This window comes from Perognathus longimembris, chromosome 3, assembly GCF_023159225.1.
Source record: "Perognathus longimembris pacificus isolate PPM17 chromosome 3, ASM2315922v1, whole genome shotgun sequence".
Taxonomy (NCBI): Eukaryota; Metazoa; Chordata; class Mammalia; order Rodentia; family Heteromyidae; genus Perognathus; species Perognathus longimembris.
Window position 1 is genome coordinate 80,791,041 of NC_063163.1, and position 17,759 is coordinate 80,808,799.

The 17,759-nt window shown below is 52.7% G+C and overlaps 1 protein-coding gene across 3 annotated transcripts; it reads right to left on the reverse strand.

The window, feature by feature from the left end:
• Positions 1-879: 879 nt before the first annotated feature.
• Positions 880-15,485, reverse strand: Hnf1a (HNF1 homeobox A). 3 transcript variants are annotated; one of them, XM_048342817.1, is made up of 10 exons: positions 14,843-15,484; positions 9,938-10,137; positions 7,361-7,547; positions 6,899-7,140; positions 5,491-5,642; positions 5,165-5,381; positions 3,485-3,676; positions 2,160-2,281; positions 1,922-2,066; positions 880-1,223 (listed from the first exon to the last, which is right to left on the reverse strand). In XM_048342817.1, the coding sequence occupies exons 1-10, from the start codon at positions 15,166-15,168 to the stop codon at positions 1,096-1,098; spliced, it is 1,911 nt and encodes a 636-aa protein (XP_048198774.1). In that variant the 5' UTR covers positions 15,169-15,484; the 3' UTR covers positions 880-1,095. The 3 variants fall into 3 exon arrangements, with proteins under 3 accessions (XP_048198774.1, XP_048198776.1, XP_048198773.1); XM_048342819.1 differs by having other exon boundaries at positions 5,165-5,366; positions 14,843-15,483; XM_048342816.1 differs by having other exon boundaries at positions 1,922-2,281; positions 5,165-5,366; positions 14,843-15,485.
• Between the last annotated feature and the right edge of the window lie 2,274 nt (positions 15,486-17,759).

A 17,759-nucleotide genomic window follows, 5' to 3' on the forward strand; every position in this document is an offset into this window, starting at 1 on the left:
GCTCCCCACCTCCTTGTCCTCTGTCCACCTCAGTTCTGCCAGCTGCCAAGTCCTTGCTGCTCCTGAGCTCTGTGGTTTCCCGCCAGACTTGGGTCCTGAGACCAGAGGAGCTACTTCCTTGGGCCTAGAGCTTGGATGAGTCAGGAGCGGCCTTTCAAGAAGGGGCAAGGTAGCAAGTTGGCATCGAGAAGGCATGATGGTCAAGGGGAACGAATTAACAGGAAAGTGGTCCTGGAAGCCGCCAAGAGAGCCCTGCCTGCCTATTAGCTCAAGTTCCCCAGGAGCTGGGTATCTGAGTGCCAGGCCTTGGCACACAGCAACCACTTGGGTAGCTGGAGGGGGCTGAGGCAGGGTGGAGTGGCCAGATGGGTGCAAATGTAGTGTCAGGCAACCGTGTTGATGTAGGGCTGCAAGAAATATGGCAGGGCACTGGTGGCTCACACCCGTAATCCTAGCTCCTCAGGAGCTGAGATCTGAGGATCGTGCTTCGAAGCCAGCCCAGGCAGGGAAGTTCATGAGATTCTTATCTCCACTTAACCACCAGAAAACCAGAGGGGCACTGTGACTCAAAATGGAGAGTGCTGGGTTGGGAATGTGGCTCAGTGGTAGAGTGCTTGCCTAGCATGCATGAAGTCCTGGGTTTGCTTCCTCAGTACCACATACACAGAAAAAGCCAGACGTGGAGCTGTGGCTCAAGTGGTAGAGTGCTAGCCTTGAGCAAAAGAAGCTCAGGGACAGTGCCCAGGCCCTGAGCTCAAGCCCCAGGACTGGCAACAATTTTTTTTTAAAAGTGCTAGCCTGGAGCAAAAAGCTCAGGGACAGTGCCCATGGCTAGAGTTCAAGCCCCTGGACTGGCAAAAAATTTTTAAAGTGGCTGGCACTGTCCTTCCAGAAAGAGGCCCTGTTCTCTGCAGTCCCTCCTCTTGCTCAGCAGGGGGCCTCTGGGAACTCCCTGTCTAGTGCTGGTAGAGTGGCGTGGAGACCACATGGCAGCAGAAGTGTGGCTGGCTCCAGTGTCCTCTGGTGAGTGGCTATGATCTTCATCACCCCCCAGGCAGGCTCCAGGGCCCAAACCCTGGGAGGCAGTTGCCATGGTTACTGAGAGGAGGAGGCCATCTGTGTGGAGATGAAGGTCTCGATGACTCCGTGGTTGGATGGTAGCAGGTGGCCGTGGCCATTGGTGGCATCGGAGCTCTGATACAACACCAGGCTGCTGGAGGACACTATGGAGAGAAACGAAGCTGCTCGCTGTTTGGACCCACCCACTTGCCTGTCCCTAGGGGTGCTCAGACCTCACCTGAACCCCAGAAGATCGTACAGCCCCCAAATCATGTCCTCCTCATGTCTTAAAGGAACCCTCCCAGCCAGGCTCGGGCCACCAGGCATGACTACTCGGGATAGTTTGGAAGTTTGGGGCAGTACTGGGTTTTGAGCTTTGCACTTGCTAGACAGCTGTTCTACCACTTGAGCCTTATTGCCATCCTTTTTGTGTCAGCTGCTTTTCAGGTAAGGTCTTGTGTTTTTGTCCAGGGCTAACCTTGGACCGTGGTCCTCCTACCTGCACCACCCACAACTGGGATTAAAAGCATGAAACACTACTCTCTGAGCCTCTGGATTTTTAAATGCTAGCCGTTCATAGAATAATCAGTCCTGAGCCCAGCTAAACCAGATAACATTGGTGAATTACATCCGGCCTGCAGTAAACCTAGTTGACTTCCCATTTATTGTCTCAGCTGTGTCTTCCAGGTACTTCATTTCTTGCCTCCACTGAGTGAAGGAGCCTGTGCCTGCCAGTCCAGCTCCATTCTGCAGCACAAACACCACTTGGCACTTCATGGGTGCCAGAGCTGTGCCTGGAAGGCAAGAACTACCCCCACCCTCCCAGGGTACAGCAATGAAGAGGCAGAATGAGGGGGCTCACCTGTGGGGCTGGCACTGAGCCGGTGGGCAGGCTGCAGGTGCTGGATGTTGGCAGGGTCCTGGCTGGGGATGTGGATGGTGGTGGCTGGAGAAGCCGGGGCATGCAACCCGGACTCGCTGGAGGCCTCAGTGTCTGAGGCGAAGACCTGGGGACCAGAGCAACCCCCTGAGCTCCTGGGGCATGGAGTGGGGGGGAGGGGACACCTGTGGGCAGGGCCGCTGGGGGACCACAGCCTTACCTGCTTGTTGGGCGTGAGGCTGGCCAGGGCGCTCAGGTTGGTGGTGTCGGTGATGAGCATGGTCTGGGGCAGGAGGCCTGTGTGCGTGTACTGAGCCACCTCAGGCTTGTGGCTGTAGAGGGCTGGCCAGGAGGGAGGGAGAGTGACACACAACAGACATGACACCCTGGACTGGGGGCCTGGCTGAAATGATGGGGCAGGGTCCCAAGGAGGAATAGCCCTCTCAGCCTTTCCAGGGACCTACTCAGCTATGATCGAGGGGACCACCCACAGCTCCTCATGTCTCCCAGAAGCCCCAGGTGGGAAAGAACAGAAGGCATAGGTGCTGTGGTACAAAGCACACTTGTGTACCAAACATGTACTTCTGAACTAAGTGAAGATGCCGTACTAAGTGTAGGCCCTAATGTATTAGACATGAGCAGTGTTGTGCTAAGTGCAAGTACTCATACTAAGCACAGGCAATGTCTTAAGCACTGAGGTTATTGTACTAAGTATAGGCTCTTATATTAAGTGCAGGTATTATACTAAGTGCAGGTCCTGTTGTACTAAGTACAGGTGCTGTTGCACTAAATACAGGTGATCACTAAGCATGAGTTCTACAATACTAAGTGCTGATACTATTGTGCTAAGCTCAGACCCTGTTGTAGTAAGTGCAGATACTGCTGTACTAAGCACAGATACTACACTAAGTTCAGATAATGCTGTACTAAGTACAGGTACTAAGTTCAGGTACTGTTGTACTAAGCACAGGCACCACTAAGCCCGGGCCTCAGAAAAAAGGTAGGAGGCCCCTGTCCATGTGAGCAGGGCAGAAGGCAGCAACATCTCTACCTCCAGACACCTCTCTAATATGTAACCCCACCTTTCCCCCTTCAAAGGCTTAGACCCCTTATCCCACCTTAGAACCACATCTGCCCAGACTCCATGAGAGTGGAATGCACACACAGGAAGCCACACAATGGAGGCAGAGATAGGTCCACATGCCCACAGGTGCTTGCCCCATTGCCAAATTCCCAAAAGGTCTGACTCCAGAGCTGCGGGAGTGTTGGCTTCAGCCCAGGGCTGAGGCTCTATGGGAAGAGCCTGCTAAATGGAGTTCCCAGCGGCCAAGTATTGGCCACAGCGACCCGCTCTTCCCCTCTGCACCCCCCCCCCCACCGTGTGCAAGGAAGTGCCAATGTCCTGCACCACTGCACATCTTCACTCAGATGTCTGTCTCAGAGCCCCAAAGATGACGTCCTGCCACCCGCCTTCCTGCCCTGCAGGTGTCCATAGCCAACCTCTACCCACTCACCCCACCCCCAGCTCTGGCCAGGGGCACTCACCGTGGGGGCTCTGCAGCTGAGCCATGGTGGCCATGAAGGGGCTCTGGGCCATGTGGCTTTGCACGGGGGGCATGAGAGGCTGCTGGTAGGAAGGGTGCAGCGGCTGGGAGAACTGGACAGGCTGCAGGGTGGTCAAGCTGCTGCCCATGCTGTTGATGACTGGTACGCTCTGTGCCTGAGTGGAGGCCAGGCCTAGGGCGGGAGAGGCAGGGGTCAGCCAAGCCTTTTACACCCCCACCCCACTGTCTCCCCAGACCCAGCCCAGATCCCTGGTGGGGGGAGGGAGGCACTGTCCCTTCTTCCCAACGCCCATGGGTTAGAAGAAGAGGTGTTAAAAAAATAAATCTGAGGGCTGGGAATATGGCCTAGTGGCAAGAGTGCTTGCCTCCTACACATGAAGCTCTCGGTTCGATTCCCCAGCACCACATATATGGAAAACGGCCAGAAGGGGCGCTGTGACTCAGGTGGCAGAGTGCTAGCCTTGAGCAAAAAGAAGCCAAGGACAGTGCTCAGGCCCTGAATTCAAGCCCCAGGACTGGCAAAACAAAACAAAAAGTCTCATAGACTTTTCCTATTCAGGCTTGCTCAGGCCCTGAATTCAAGCCCCAGGACTGGCAAAACAAAACAAAGAGTCTCATGGACTTTTCCTATTCAGGCTGGCTACAAACCATGATCCTCAGATCTCAGGCTTCTGAGTAGCTAGGATTACAGGAATAAGACACTGGCACCCATCCCTGAGTGATATTTCTTTAAAAAAAAAAAAAACTAGAAAACATCAATTCCCCCTCTCCTGTTTTACCCAACTCTAATTTTCCCACAGACTTCTTGCCTTCTAAGGTGCTCTGTCATCTATGCATTGTGTTCACTGCCCACTGCAGCACTTGGAACTCTTAAGGTATTGGTCTGTTTGGCTCCTTCACATATCACTGATACAGGGAGGTGTCTGGCCAGGAGTAGACTCTACTCAGAAAACAGGTGGTGTATGGCCTGTAATCTTAGCTACTCAAGAGGCCAAGGAAGGAAGAGGTCTAATGCTGATGCTGAGCAAAAGCATGAGACCCTATTTGAAAAGTAAACTAAAGGGCTGGGGATATGGCCTAGTGGCAAGAGTGCCTGCCTCATATACATGAGGCCCTGGGTTCGATTCCCCAGCACCACATATACAGAAAATGGCCAGAAGTGGCGCTGTGGCTCAAGTGGCAGAGTGCTAGCCTTGAGCAAAAAGAAGCCAGGGACAGTGCTCAGGCCCTGAGTCCAAGCCCCAGGACTGGCAAAAAAAAAAAAAAGAAAGAAAAAGAAAAGTAAACTAAAAAAGCAAAAGGACTGAGTGTGGCTCAAGTGGGAACAAGTACAAGGCCTTCAGTTTTATCCCCATTGCCAATAAATGAAGGAAGGAAGGAGAGAGAGAAGGAAAAGAAGAAGGGAGGGAGGGAGGGAGGGAGGAAGGAAGGAAGGGAGGGAGAGAAGAAGGGAGGGAGGGAGGGAGGGAAGAAGGGAGAAAGGAGGGAAGGAGGAAGGGAGGAAAGGAAGAAAGGAGAGAGGAAGGAAGGTAAGAAGGGAGGGAGGAAGGAAGGAGAAAAACAGATGTGGTGCACATGAATGAACGAGTCCTAAGGGTTCTTTCCACACCCAAGATTCCATGAGCCCCCCCTAGAGCCCTCCCAACCCCCACCAGCTCACCAATGACCAGAGTAGAGGCACCAGTGTTGGTGAACGTGGGCCCCAGAGAAGCAGGCTCCCCGGGTCCAATGGTCATGACCCCGGGAAGTGAGGCCATGATGAGGTTCTGGGGCTGCTGACTGAGACTTGGAGATGTCTGCTCCAAGCTATGCAGTGCTGTCAGGGTGCTGACAGGGGGCAGGGAGCCCCCAGTGGCTGAGACCTGCAAGGAGGAAACCCATCTGGGTCAAGGGAGGGGGCCTCCCATCACCCCCTACCTCCCTCAGGACCACTGGAGAGCTGCTCAGCCATGGACAATGGGTTCCCCACCAAGAGGGGATACTCACCAGCTTGGCTTCAGTGCTCAGCAGGCTGTGGTTGGGCTCCAGGCCTGTAGGGGACACTTGGTGCAAGGGTGTGGACACAGTCACTAAGGGACCACCACTGCTGGATGGCACCTCGGCTGCCTCACTGCTCGCAGGCTGTCCATAGCGCACACCTGTAGTAGAGTCAGCGGTCAGCCTCAGTGCTTCCTCCACTCCACAGACCTCAGTGTCTTACACTGTACTGCTGTGCTCAGGCCGCATGCCTGCCTTTCCTCCCATAATCAAGAAACTACTGAGCTGCCCAACGCTCCAGCCGGCTGTTCCCTGTTCCCTCCAGGGTGCTAGGACTGCCAAGTGCTAGCCCTCACACACAGCAGGTGCTCTATCAAACACGGTGTTGCCAGGCACTGGTGCCTCACACCTGGAATTGTAGCTACTTAAGAGACTCAGATCTGAGGATTGCAGTTCAAAGCCAGCCCAGGAAGGAAAGTCTGTGAGACTCTTATCTCCAACTAACTACCAAAAGGCTGGAAGTGGCGCTGTGGCTCAAAGTGGTAGAGTGCTAGCCTTGAGCGCAAAAGCTCAGGAACCCCAGGCCCTGAGTTCAAGCCCTATGACAGACAAAAAGCAAAAACAAAAACAGTGTAAGCCCAGCAGTGTGGCTCAAACCTGTAATCCCAGCTACTTGGGATGTAGACACTGGAGGATCATGGTTCAAGACCATCCTGGGTATAAAAGTTCACAAGACTCCATCTCAACCAACAGCCAGGCACTGTGGCCCATGCCTGATAGCCTAGCTACCAGGGGAAGCACAATGGCTGGGAACAGTGGCACATGCCAGTCATCCCCAGTGACAAACAGGAGCATGAAAGTCAGGGCCACCTGGGTATAAAGTGAGATTTTGTTTTTAGTATCTGGGGGGGGGGGGCGGGATCCTGGGATCAATTCCACAAGAGAGGAATTTGTGCCACATTAGTTGGATTCCACTGAACTCTGCTGCACTGGACTGCATGAATCAGGTAGAAATTGGTTGGATTGCACTGTGGCAAACTTAGATGAAGTGGGAGAGTTTGCAGTGGTGGGTAAGGTGGGGGAGCCAAGCACAGGGCAGAGAAGAGTGGAGGGGAGGGGAGCAACTGTGGTCAGCAGAGTGTGTGGGCTGAATTGGACGTGTGGACACAAAGGAGTGGAAGGAATGCCTGCTGTGGAGGGGAACAGGTGGACTGGCCGGGGTACAAGAGCAGGGAGACTACTGTGGAACACAACCAAACTGGTGCTGAAGGGTGAGGGTGGTGCCTGCCAATGTGGCCTCCTACCTCCCTCCTGTCCCCCTCCACCTGCCCTCTGTCCCCTCCCTCTTCCCTCTGTCCCCTCCACCCCCCTACTGTCCCCTCTCGCTCCCAGCCCGGCCCCTGCCCTGCATACTCACCATGGACCTTGCTGGGGGAGAGGGCCGATGGGGGCAGGCCAGGGGAGCTGTGGGCCGGTAGTGCTGGCCCTGGGCCTGGCCCTGGTGGAGGCCCACTATATGTGTCCATGGCTAGCTTGTGCCGAAAGGCTTCTTCCTTGCGTCGGTTGGCAAACCAGTTGTAGACGCGCACCTCCGTGACAAGATTGGAGCCCAGTCCCTGTGCTTGCGAGGGCGACACGCCCCTCTGGATGCACTCCGCCCTGCAGAGATGGCCTCCTGTGAACCTCCACGCCCAGCTTGGAGGAGCCCCTTCCTGGGCCAGAGTGCCTAAAGCTGGCAGATCTGACTTCCAACACCAATTCTGCTGTGTGATCTTAGACAAGTAACTTAACCCCTCTGGTCTCAGTTGTATATGAGCAAAATCAACATTGTATTGTCATTCCCCTCAACCATCACCAAACCAGCACTCCACCCATTTACCTATTGCATTCCTCCACCAAGGTCTCTCGTTCCTCCTTGCTAGGGTTCTTCTGCCTCTCGTAGGCCTGGAACAGGATCTGCTGGGATGCTGGACCCCACTTGAAACGGTTCCTCCGCCCCTTCTTAGTAGGCAGCTCATCCCCCGTGGGCTCTTCAATCAGCCCACCCTGCCCTGCATGGGTGAATTCTGGAGGACAGAGAGCCATAAATGGGGCATCAGCCATAACCAACCTCCCCACAACATCTCACTTGCCCCTGACCTTGATTCTCTCGCATTCTGAAAGTGCCACACCAGGGGAGCCTGAGGCTAAACCTAGAAATCATCTGACCCAGTGATAACACACACAACACACAACACACAGGCAACTACTTCTTTTTTTGCCAGTCCTGGGGCTTGAACTCAGAGCCTGGGCTCTGTCCCAGAGCCTCTCTGGGCTCAAGGCTAGTGTTCTATCGCTTGAGCCACAGCTCCACTACCAGCTTTTTCTTTTTGTGGTACTGAGGAACCGAAGCTAGGGCTTCATGCATGCTAGGCAAGTTCTCTACCACTAAGCCATATTCCCAGTCCACCACTCTCTTAATCTGTGTCTAAGGCAGACATCACTAATCAACCCCTGCACACTTTTCTAACAGTGCCAAGATAGAATCTCTCAGTTCTCAACACAAGATTCCAGGTAAGCAGTAGCATGAGTTCAAGTTTGGCATATTTACTCTCTCCATTGTATAGGTGAGGAAGGTGAAACTTAGGGAAGCTACACATCTCCCTGAGATGTAAGAGCAGTAACTTGAACCTTGTCAACTCTCCAGAATTGGGAATCAGACTTGCTAGGAAGAAAGAGACCCAGCCCACCCTCATCAGCTGGTTGGTCTTTTACAGATAGATGATTGTTGAGAAATGAATGGGGGGTGGGGCTGGGAATGTGGCTTAGTGGTAGAGTGCTTGCCTGGCGTGCATGAAGCCCTGGGTTTGATTCTTGGGTACCACATAAACACAAAGAGCTGAAAGAGGCACTGTGGCTCAAGTGGTAGAGTGCTAGCCATAAGCAAAAAGAAGCTCAGGAGCCCAGCGCCAGTGGCCCACGCCTGTAATCCTAGCTACTCAGGAGGCTGAGATCTGAGGATTGAAGATTGAGATTGAGATCTGAGCCAGCCAGGGCAGGAAAGGCTATGAGACTCTTATCATCAATTAACCACTCAAAAACCAGAAGTGGTGCTGTGCTCAAGTGGTAGAGTGCTAGCCTTGAGTTGAAGAGCTCAGGGACAGCGTCCAGGTCCAGAGATCAAGCCCCACAACCGAGAATGAAAAAAAGAAAAGAAAAGAAAAAAAAAAGTTCAGAGACAGTGCCTAAAGAAGTGCTGTGTTCAAGCCCCAGGATTGGAAAAAAAAAAGAAAAAGAAATGGGGAGACCCAGAAGCCAAGCCTTCTCCTGGGTTAGAAACTCACCTGCACAGCCATGGTTCATTCCCACTACCCACCCACACAGACTCTGAGATGGCATCGTGTCATCTCCCACCTCTGTGGCTTGGTCCTAGGATGGCAGACAGGGACAAGACCCAAGACCAGGAGCGCACGACACTCCAGACTTGGCCCCATGCCTAAAACATTTCAACTTTAAATATATACTATATATATGTATATACACACACATATATATGTGCAAATATAAGTGTGTATGTATTTATATCCTCCATAGCTAGGCACTGGTGGTAACTCACACCTGTAATCCTGGCTATTCAGGTGGCTGAGATCTGAGAATCCGTGTTCAAAGCTAGCCCAGGGAAGCAAAGTCTATGAGACTCTTATCTCCAATTAACCACCAAAAAAGCCAGAAGTGGAGCTGTGGCTCAAAAGTCAGAAAAGCTCAGAAATAGTGCCCAGGCCCTGAGCATCCACACATGTGTCTGTCCACACATGCACACACACACACTACCCCCCCCCCACACACACCCCACACTACCCCAACAAGGTCATCAAAGCCCAGGAAATCCTAAGAGACTGTAATAACCAAAGGTCCTTAGGAAACAAAAATAATGAAATAAAACAAGTCCACTCCAATGGGATCTAGAAACAGAAAGACCCTCGAGAAAAGCTAAGTGTATTAAAATATATTAATGCTGGTTAGTAAGTGTGACAGATAGACTAATACACAGACTGGGTAGGGGTAGTATATGAGAATTTTCAGGAAGTGGAGGCATGGCTCAAATATTAGAACAAAAAGGAACAAAAATAGACAGCCTAGTTTAAAGGCCATGCTTAGCACCTGAGCTTTCCTGATACCACTATCTCCCTGAGGAAAACCAGATGTCTCTTATCCACAGTCAGCTCTCACCATTTAGAAATACTTCCATGTTCTGCACTGGGCCTGCCACGCAGTAGGTGCTCAATAAGTACCATCCCATGATAATGCAAGTCTCACACCCATCTTTGCTCCCACTTTCCACACCAAACTGCACACTGGTGGAAAGAGGGGGCCCAGAGCATCCACCTGGCTTCCCTCCCCCAGAGTGCCTTGTGCAGAGTGAGTCCCTCAGGCAGAGGCCCAGGCAGGGATAACACAGGCCGGGGCAGTTACTTACGCTGAGCCACCTCTCGCTGCTTGCGGACATACCAGGTGTACAATGCCGCTCGCTTCTGTGTCTTCATGGGGGTGCCCTTGTTGAGGTGCTGCGACAGATGGGACTGGTTGAGGCCAGTGGTGTCCACCACCTCCCGCTGAGGGATATTGTGCTGCTGTAGGTACGATTTGACCATCTTTGCCACGCGCCATGGGTCCTCCCTGGGAGAAGGTGAGCAGAGGGCCTGCTCAGTGGGGTCCCACTGGCCCTGATGACCCTGCTAGGGTCCTAGGCCACCTGGGTATGGGGGAGGGGAGCCCTTGGGCTGAGAAACAAGGAGATCCAGTCACCTACACTGGGACACAAGCCACAGACACATGGACACAAGTAGTAGACAGGGAGATAATCAGACAGGAGGAGAATCACACCAACAAACCTCCTCTAAAGTTCCGCCCCTCTTCCTGTCTGGGAATAGCAAATGTGTCTATCCACTGTGAGAAACTAAACACCTAGAGGGCAGCAAAGAGGCCTGGCAAAGTATGTCCCTGATAAACGCACAAATGAGACAAGGCGCTGGTGGCTCACACCTGTAATCCAGCTACTTAGGAGGCTAATATCTGAGGATCATGGTTGGATCATGGGCAGGAAAGTCTGTGAGACTCTTATCTCCAATTAACCATCAGAAAACTGGAAATGGTGCTGTGTCTCAAAATGGTAGAGTGCTAGCCTTGAGCACAGAGCCCAGGGACAGCGCTCAGGCCCTGAGTTCAATCCACATGACCAAAAAAATTTTTAATTAATTAATTAAATAGAATAAATACACAAATGAGTGGATGTTTGGATGGATGAGTGGATGGCTGGATGAGTGGATGGATGGATGGGGATGGATGGATAAGTGGATAAATGAGTAGATAAATGGGCAGAGTGTAGTCTATCTGGTATACCTGTTGTACTGTTGCCCTGCTATTGAAGTCTGGCTTCCAACTCTCCATCCTCCCGCTTCAGCCTCCTCAGTGCTGGGATTATAGGTGTGCTCTTAAACACCTGGCTTCTCTCTCTTCATTTCTAATTTTGCACCAACATCAACACCACAGTAACACCAGATAGGCCCTCCTACCCAGGCCTTTCCTTCGCTCTTGCCTGGCACTCTGGGCAACGCCCTTCTGTAATAGGAGTCCACACTGTTGTCAGCTTTGCCCTCTCTCTGACTTCCTTTTCTCTTTATCAGACAGGAAGAGAAGGTGGGGATAGATAAATTTAAATCGGTCTGCAGTAGGTAAAGTCACACAGGAATATTTGCTGCATTGGGCTAGCCATTTAAGCCTTACAGTAACTCAAGGAACCAGACCTGACTCAGATACCAGGCCACAGGGCAGAACACTGAGGCTCTGAAGGGTGAAGCTGGTGGTCCAAGGTGATGTAGTGAGGGCTCAAGAATAATATTTTGTAGCCAGGAGCTGGCTGCTCATGCCTGTAATCCTACCTACTCAAGAGGCTGAGATCTGAAGACCATAGTTCAAAGCCAGCCTGGTAAGAGAAGTTTGTGAAATTCTTATCTCCAGTGAACCACTAAAACACCCAAAGTGGAGCTGTGGCTCAAGTGGTAAAGCGCTGGTCTTTAGTACAAAAGCTCAAGGACAGTGCCTAGGTCCAGAGTTCAAGCCCCAGGACCAGCACGCAAGCGCAGCACACACGCATGCGCACATGGATGTCTCCAGGTGCTGGAACCTCCCAGGCTTCTCCTGTTGGAGCTCCAGCCTCCCCCTCTCCATTCTCTGGGTGCCAGGCAGGACTAGGAGGGAAGGGCAGTTCAAAGTCCAGTCTGGGCTTCTGGCAAACATATTTATCTGATGGCCTCTCTCCTCCCCTAAGGTCACCCCTCCCTTTCCTTCTCTCCAGGGAGTAGAACTCAAAAGAGGCCCAGAACTGAAAACTGACTAGGTTCTCAGCTCCTGCTCTATGTCTCTCCCCCACCAAAAAAAAAAAAAAAAAGAAAGAAATCACAGAGGACAAAGACTAGCACATCCTCATGCGCCCCATTACTAGCACTAATAATAATAATAAAGGCATTTGCCACCATTCTGCATGTGCCATCCAGGCAATTTTCCTACCCTGTGTCTGTTACGTTGTTTAATCTATGGGCACAGATTATTTCTTTCTCTGTTTTTCGGAGGCTTAGCAAAGGAAAGCCATCAACCCACTGATGGATTGGAAAGGGGCAGAGCTGCATTTAGAACCCAGGCGGGCTGGTCACCCATAGTGAGAGCAGATGCTCCTACTTTGACTACCATCTTCTTAGCGCTCACCCCGTGCTCTGATGTTACTTGCTGGGGAGGACCAGAAAGCTTTCAATTTGGGGTTTGAGCTGTTCTGAGACCAGGAGGACCCACAAAGGGCTTTCACACAGAAAGGGGCCCTTGGTCCCAGGTGCTCCCTTAGCTGGAGGAATCCTAGTCAGACATTCTCTCTGCAGAAAACAGAGATCAAGAAAGAGGGCTGTGAGAAAGAGGAACAGCAGGTGAAAAGGCCTTGAGGTGGGAATCTGCTCGTGTGCCCGTGTGTATGCAGAGACAGGACAGACAGAGTAAAGGGTGCAAAGTGAGGGAGAGAAAGAGGTCAGGGAAGAGATTGGTCTACTTAGGAAAACTGAGGCAGTGGAGGAGAAAGAACTCATCTAGTATCATACAGTGGTAAAGACCTAAGGAAAACATCTGATTACTGCTAAGGCCTTCAAACATGGGAGCTGGGGGTGGAGTGGGGAAGGAGAACTGAGACCTCCTGCCTCTTCCTATAAACCATCTTTCCAACAGCTGCTGCTTGGGCTCCAGTTGGTGCCTCACCTCCTCCTGCCTCAACCTCCCCACCTAACGAGGCCATCATCCAGTGTCCTCTCATCCCCAGTCCTTTCCTGGTGGACTCATCCCCCTGCTTTGAAGCTAAAGGCCCCACTTTTTTCCCCTCTGGGGTGCTCGCAGATGTCTTTTGTTACCTGAACAATAAGTAACCCAGGTAGTTAGTTATCAACTCCACAGGAACAAGGAGCTGGTTGATAATTTATAGCAACATCTCAAATTTAAATGGAAAGTAAATAGCATGCTGTTAGCATTAAAGAAAACCCAATTGGTGGGAGGGGAACACTTACAGCCTCCTGCCTGCTTGGGGCACCTCATTCTCTCCCCTGCCCCTTCTCCCAGCTGCTCTGAGACCCTCTCCCTTTCTGCCTGCTTAGCTCCCCTAACTCTCCATCTCTTCCTCCTTCCTCGCCACCAGTCCCCTGATCCTCACCTTCTAGGTCTTTCTGCTGGTCCCCAAGGAGTACTTTGACCTCTGCTCCCCCCTCCGTCAAAGGCTGTGGATCCAAGCCTCCCCCTGCCCTACTACCCCACCAGAGGGGCTGCTGATCAAGAGCCCAGCCAGGTAAGAAGGCCCTTGGGCCCTGAGTCTCCGGTATCACCCCAAAAACCTCTAGTCCCACCTGGGGCCCTGAAGCAACCCAGGCCCAGCCCCACCCTGTCCTGGTGGCCCTGGCTTTGGATCTGGCAAGCCCTGGCTCTTTGCCCCACCCCTGCAGTGAGGTGGCCCTTTGCCCTCATCTTCCTGCCAAGTCAGGGGGCCAGACTGCTCCCCTGCCCCCCTTCCCCAGGGCCTCCTGAGTCTCTGGGACTTTGGAGAAGGGTAGGTTCCACTCTTCCCCCACCCCCAGCCCAAGCCTGAATCAGGACCTTGGACAGAATAGAGGCATCAAGCCCACCACTCCCAGCCCCCCACAACCACCTCCCCCCTGCAAAATGTCTTCTGAGCACTCCTTTTAACCGTCCCCTCGCCCGCCCCTCACACCCCAGCTATAGCTCCCTTCTCATTCTAAGCCTCAGTTTCTCCCATTGATGAAGCTAAATTATCCCCAGCTTCCCCTTAGAACTCACCTCAATCCCTATTATGGGAACTTAGACAAGGAATCAATGAATGTGAGTAGTATGGGTTCTCGAGCAGGTGGAGGTTGGGGTACATTTTAGGGAGCCTTTTTGTAGGGGTACTCCCTATAGCCCCCTAACTTGCCCTTCCTCCACTCTAGCACCCCCCCATTCCCCACCCCCACTGGTGGGAGGTTGCTTGGCCCCGGTCTCACCGGGCCACCAGCCTTACAAGTTAATGATCACAGGCCTTATCAGAGCATTTTGCCATTTATAAATTTATAAAACAAAAGAGAAATAATAAAGTGCGTGGGTAATTAGTAACCAGGTCAGCTCTTCTGAGGAGAGGGGAGGCCTCCAACTGCTGGACCCACCCAGTTCTCCAGGATATGGGGTGGCTGGGAGCAGATGGGGAGACCCTCAACCCCCCAGGAGGCAGCCCGAATGGAGGGAAGAGCTGGGCCTCTCATGCAAGCCTGCAGCCAGGCTGGGGGACTCGTTGGTGGGGCAGGAACCCAAGGTTCCATCTACCTCAGGTAAGAAAGACCTAGGCTTTCCCAACTGAATGCTTGAGGTCCCACAAGATCAGGGGAGCCCACCCCCACTCTCACCCCCAGCCCCAGCTTTGGTCCAGCTTCTCTGAGCACTTAGCAGGGAAACCAGTTAGAGAAGTACAAATGGACAAAGGTTTTCCTCCACCCTCTGGTGCTCTAGGCATTTGAATTGTGGCCCCTCCAACTTTGTGCTCCATCTGAAGACACCCTGGGGGCTTAACCCACTTCCTAGGGACCGGGCTGGAGGCCACGGGTCCATCCAGGTTTTAGGTGCAGCAGACAGGACAGTTTGGAGCTCCAGCCTCCAGCCTGCAAGCAGGGACCCTCTTGAGTTCTCCTGCTCCCTCGGCTAGGCCAGAGGCCCGGCTGGACGGGAGGAAGTCAGGAGTGAGGGTAGGCCCCGGTGGGCTGGGCTGGGATGGATGGGGGGTGGGAAATCAGAGGTGGGGGGGGATCCTTACTGCAAAAGGGTCTCCACCACGGCTTTCTGGTGGGCTGCCTCTTCGGGGCTGAGGGTTTCCAGCTCTTTGAGGATGGGTGGCGTGAAGTCTTCCCCATCGTCGTCCGTGTCCTCCTCGGAGCCCCGGGGCTCCCCCAGCCCATTGGGCAGCTCCGCCAGCTCCCCTCGGCTCCCTCCGCTAGACGACCCCTTGTCCAGGGGGGTGTCCGCAGCCAGCAGGTAGGGGCCCGGCTCTCCCAAGGCCTGGATCAGCGCCTCCTTGCTCAAGCCGGAGTCGAGCAGGGCCGCCAGCAGCTCGCTCTGCAGCTGGCTCAGCTTCGACACCATGGCTGTGCGGCCACCGGACCACGCGGCCGCTGGCCACTAGCGGGCCGCCCGCCCTCCCCACCCACCCGCTGGCCGCCCGGCGGTCACCCAGCTCCAGGTGCCCACCGCCACCCCCGAACCCCACTAGCCAAGCCCCAGTGGGCACCCCCAACCCCCCAACCCTGGCCCCAGAGGCCAGTGAATCAGGGCCCCTGCCTGCTCTGTTTACATTGGAGCTGGGGGAAATTCTCCAAGGTTCATATTTATCCGTGTGCTTAGCGCGGGGACTGAACTTTGGACTTCAGCCCTGCAAAGCACAGGCCTAGCGTCTAGCCGGCAGGAGCAGGAGCCGGGAGCCCGGCTTTCCCTGGGGGTGGGCACAGGGGAGGGTGGGGAGGAGGGACGGGGGACAGGGGGCAGCTGGACACCAGGGAGGACAGGGGAGCACGACACACTAGGTCTCACACCCCACCCCCCCGCCCCGCGCCAGGCCTAGCAAGGGGCCAGGCCCACGCCCAAGAACCCCTCAAGTTTGTTTCTTAGGAGACACCGGAACACCAGGAAGCTTTGGCTTCTGGACCCACTCTCAAGGGCAGAGTGAGGTCAAGTCCTTTTGGGGACCTCCTCATCCCATCCCACAAACTTCAATCTGCCATGGGCCAGGACCGGCTACGTCTGTCCTGTGCAGAGGTCAATCCGACGGATGATCTCCACCTACTAGCGGAAATCCAGGCACAGAGAGGTTGAACAACTTCTCTGAAGTCACACAGCCCGAGAGGTGACTTGGCAGCGTGGGCAGGGTGGGCAGGGTTCAGGAGAGAGAAGAACCTGTGCCCTAGGTATGAATTTTAAGAGCCTCCAAAAAACTTAGTCACGGAGATCTTTTTTGGTTGTTGTTTTTTGTCCAGTATAGTTTTAGACTTAAAGTTCATGCCAGGCCCTTTAGAATGAAAAGTGGATGGGTCCATATGAAATATTGTACATGAATATTCATAGATGCATCATCCACCACAGCCAAAATGGGGAGAAAGACATGAACACCCAGCCAGGGGTGAATAGACAAAAATTGGGCATATGCTGGGCTGGGGATATAGCCTAGTGGCAAGAGAGCTTGCCTGGTATACATGAGGCCCTGGGTTCGATTCCCCAGCACCACATATACAGAAAACAGCCAGAAGTGGCGCTGTGGCTCAAGTGGCAGAGTGTTAGCCTTGAGCAAAAGGAAGCCAGGGACAGCGCTCAGGCCCTGAGTCCAAGGCCCAGGACTGGCCAAAAAACAGAAAAAACAAAAATTGGGCATAACCATGCAACAGTATGTCACTCTCCTGTTTAAAAAAAGGGGAGGAGGTTGGGAATGTGGCTTAGTGGTGGAGTGCTTGTCTAGCATGCATGAAGCCCTGGGATCTAATCCTCAGCACCACATAGAAAAAGCTAGAAGTGGGGCTGGGGATATGGCCTAGTGGCAAGAGTGTTTGCTTTGTATACATGAGGCCCTGGGTTCCACATATACAGAAAACAGCCAGAAGTGGCGCCGTGGCTCAAGTGGCAGAGTGCTAGCCTTGAGTAAAAAGAAGCCAGGGACAGTGCTCAGGCACTGAGTCCAAGCCCCAGGACTGGCTAAAATAAATAAATAAATAAACAAACAGAAAAGACCAGAAGTGGTGCTGTGGCTCAAGTGGTAGAGTGCTAGCCTTGAGCAAAAAGAAGCCAGGGACAGTGCTCAAGCCCTGAGTCCAAGCCCCAGGACTGGCAAAAAGAAAATGTAGGCTAGGTGGCTCACTCCTGTAATCCTAGCCTGTACTCCGGAAGCTGAGATGTGAGGATCATGATTCTGAGCCAGACCAGGCAGAATTTCTGAGGGACTCTTATCTGTAAGTAAACACACGCACGTGTGCGTGCACGCGCACACACACACACAGAGCCAGGAAGTGGGGCTTTGGTCCCTGTGGTAAAGCACCAGCAGCCTTGAGTGAAAAAACTAAGGAACAGAGCCTAGGCCCTGAGTTCAAGCTCCAGGACCAGCATACACATATACACACAAAGGAAATGAGGAGTAGTCGCTATATGTGAACAAACTTTTGGGGGATGATGAAAATACTAAAGAAATGCTAACAACTGCTGAAATGTACATTTAATTTTTTATTGTGATTATAAAGGTGATGTGCAGAGAGATTACAGTTACATAAGTGAGGTAAAGTATATTTCTGTTTGAACAATGTCACCCCTTTCCTTGCTCTCTCCCAGTTTTCCCATCCCCACCCACAGTTGTACAGTTCATTTTCAACCTAATGTCCAATGGGTACCACTGCTGCATTTGTTCATCTTTTGTCCCACCATTTCTGTGCCTTTCCTTACCCTCCCAAAGACAGATAAATGAACAAACAGGAAAGAAAACAAAAACAGCAAAAATGGAAAAAAATTATTTTCATTTCTTGGAGTTCATTTCAATAAATGTTATGTTGTATGATCATATGCACCTAGGCATTGTGTCTTTCTTTTACTCTCCTAAGAATGTCCTCCTTTGGTCTCACTGTGTGTGAATGCCTATATCATTTCTTATGTCCTGAAATGAAATGTACATTTAAAAATATTAAGTTAAATGAATAGGGAAA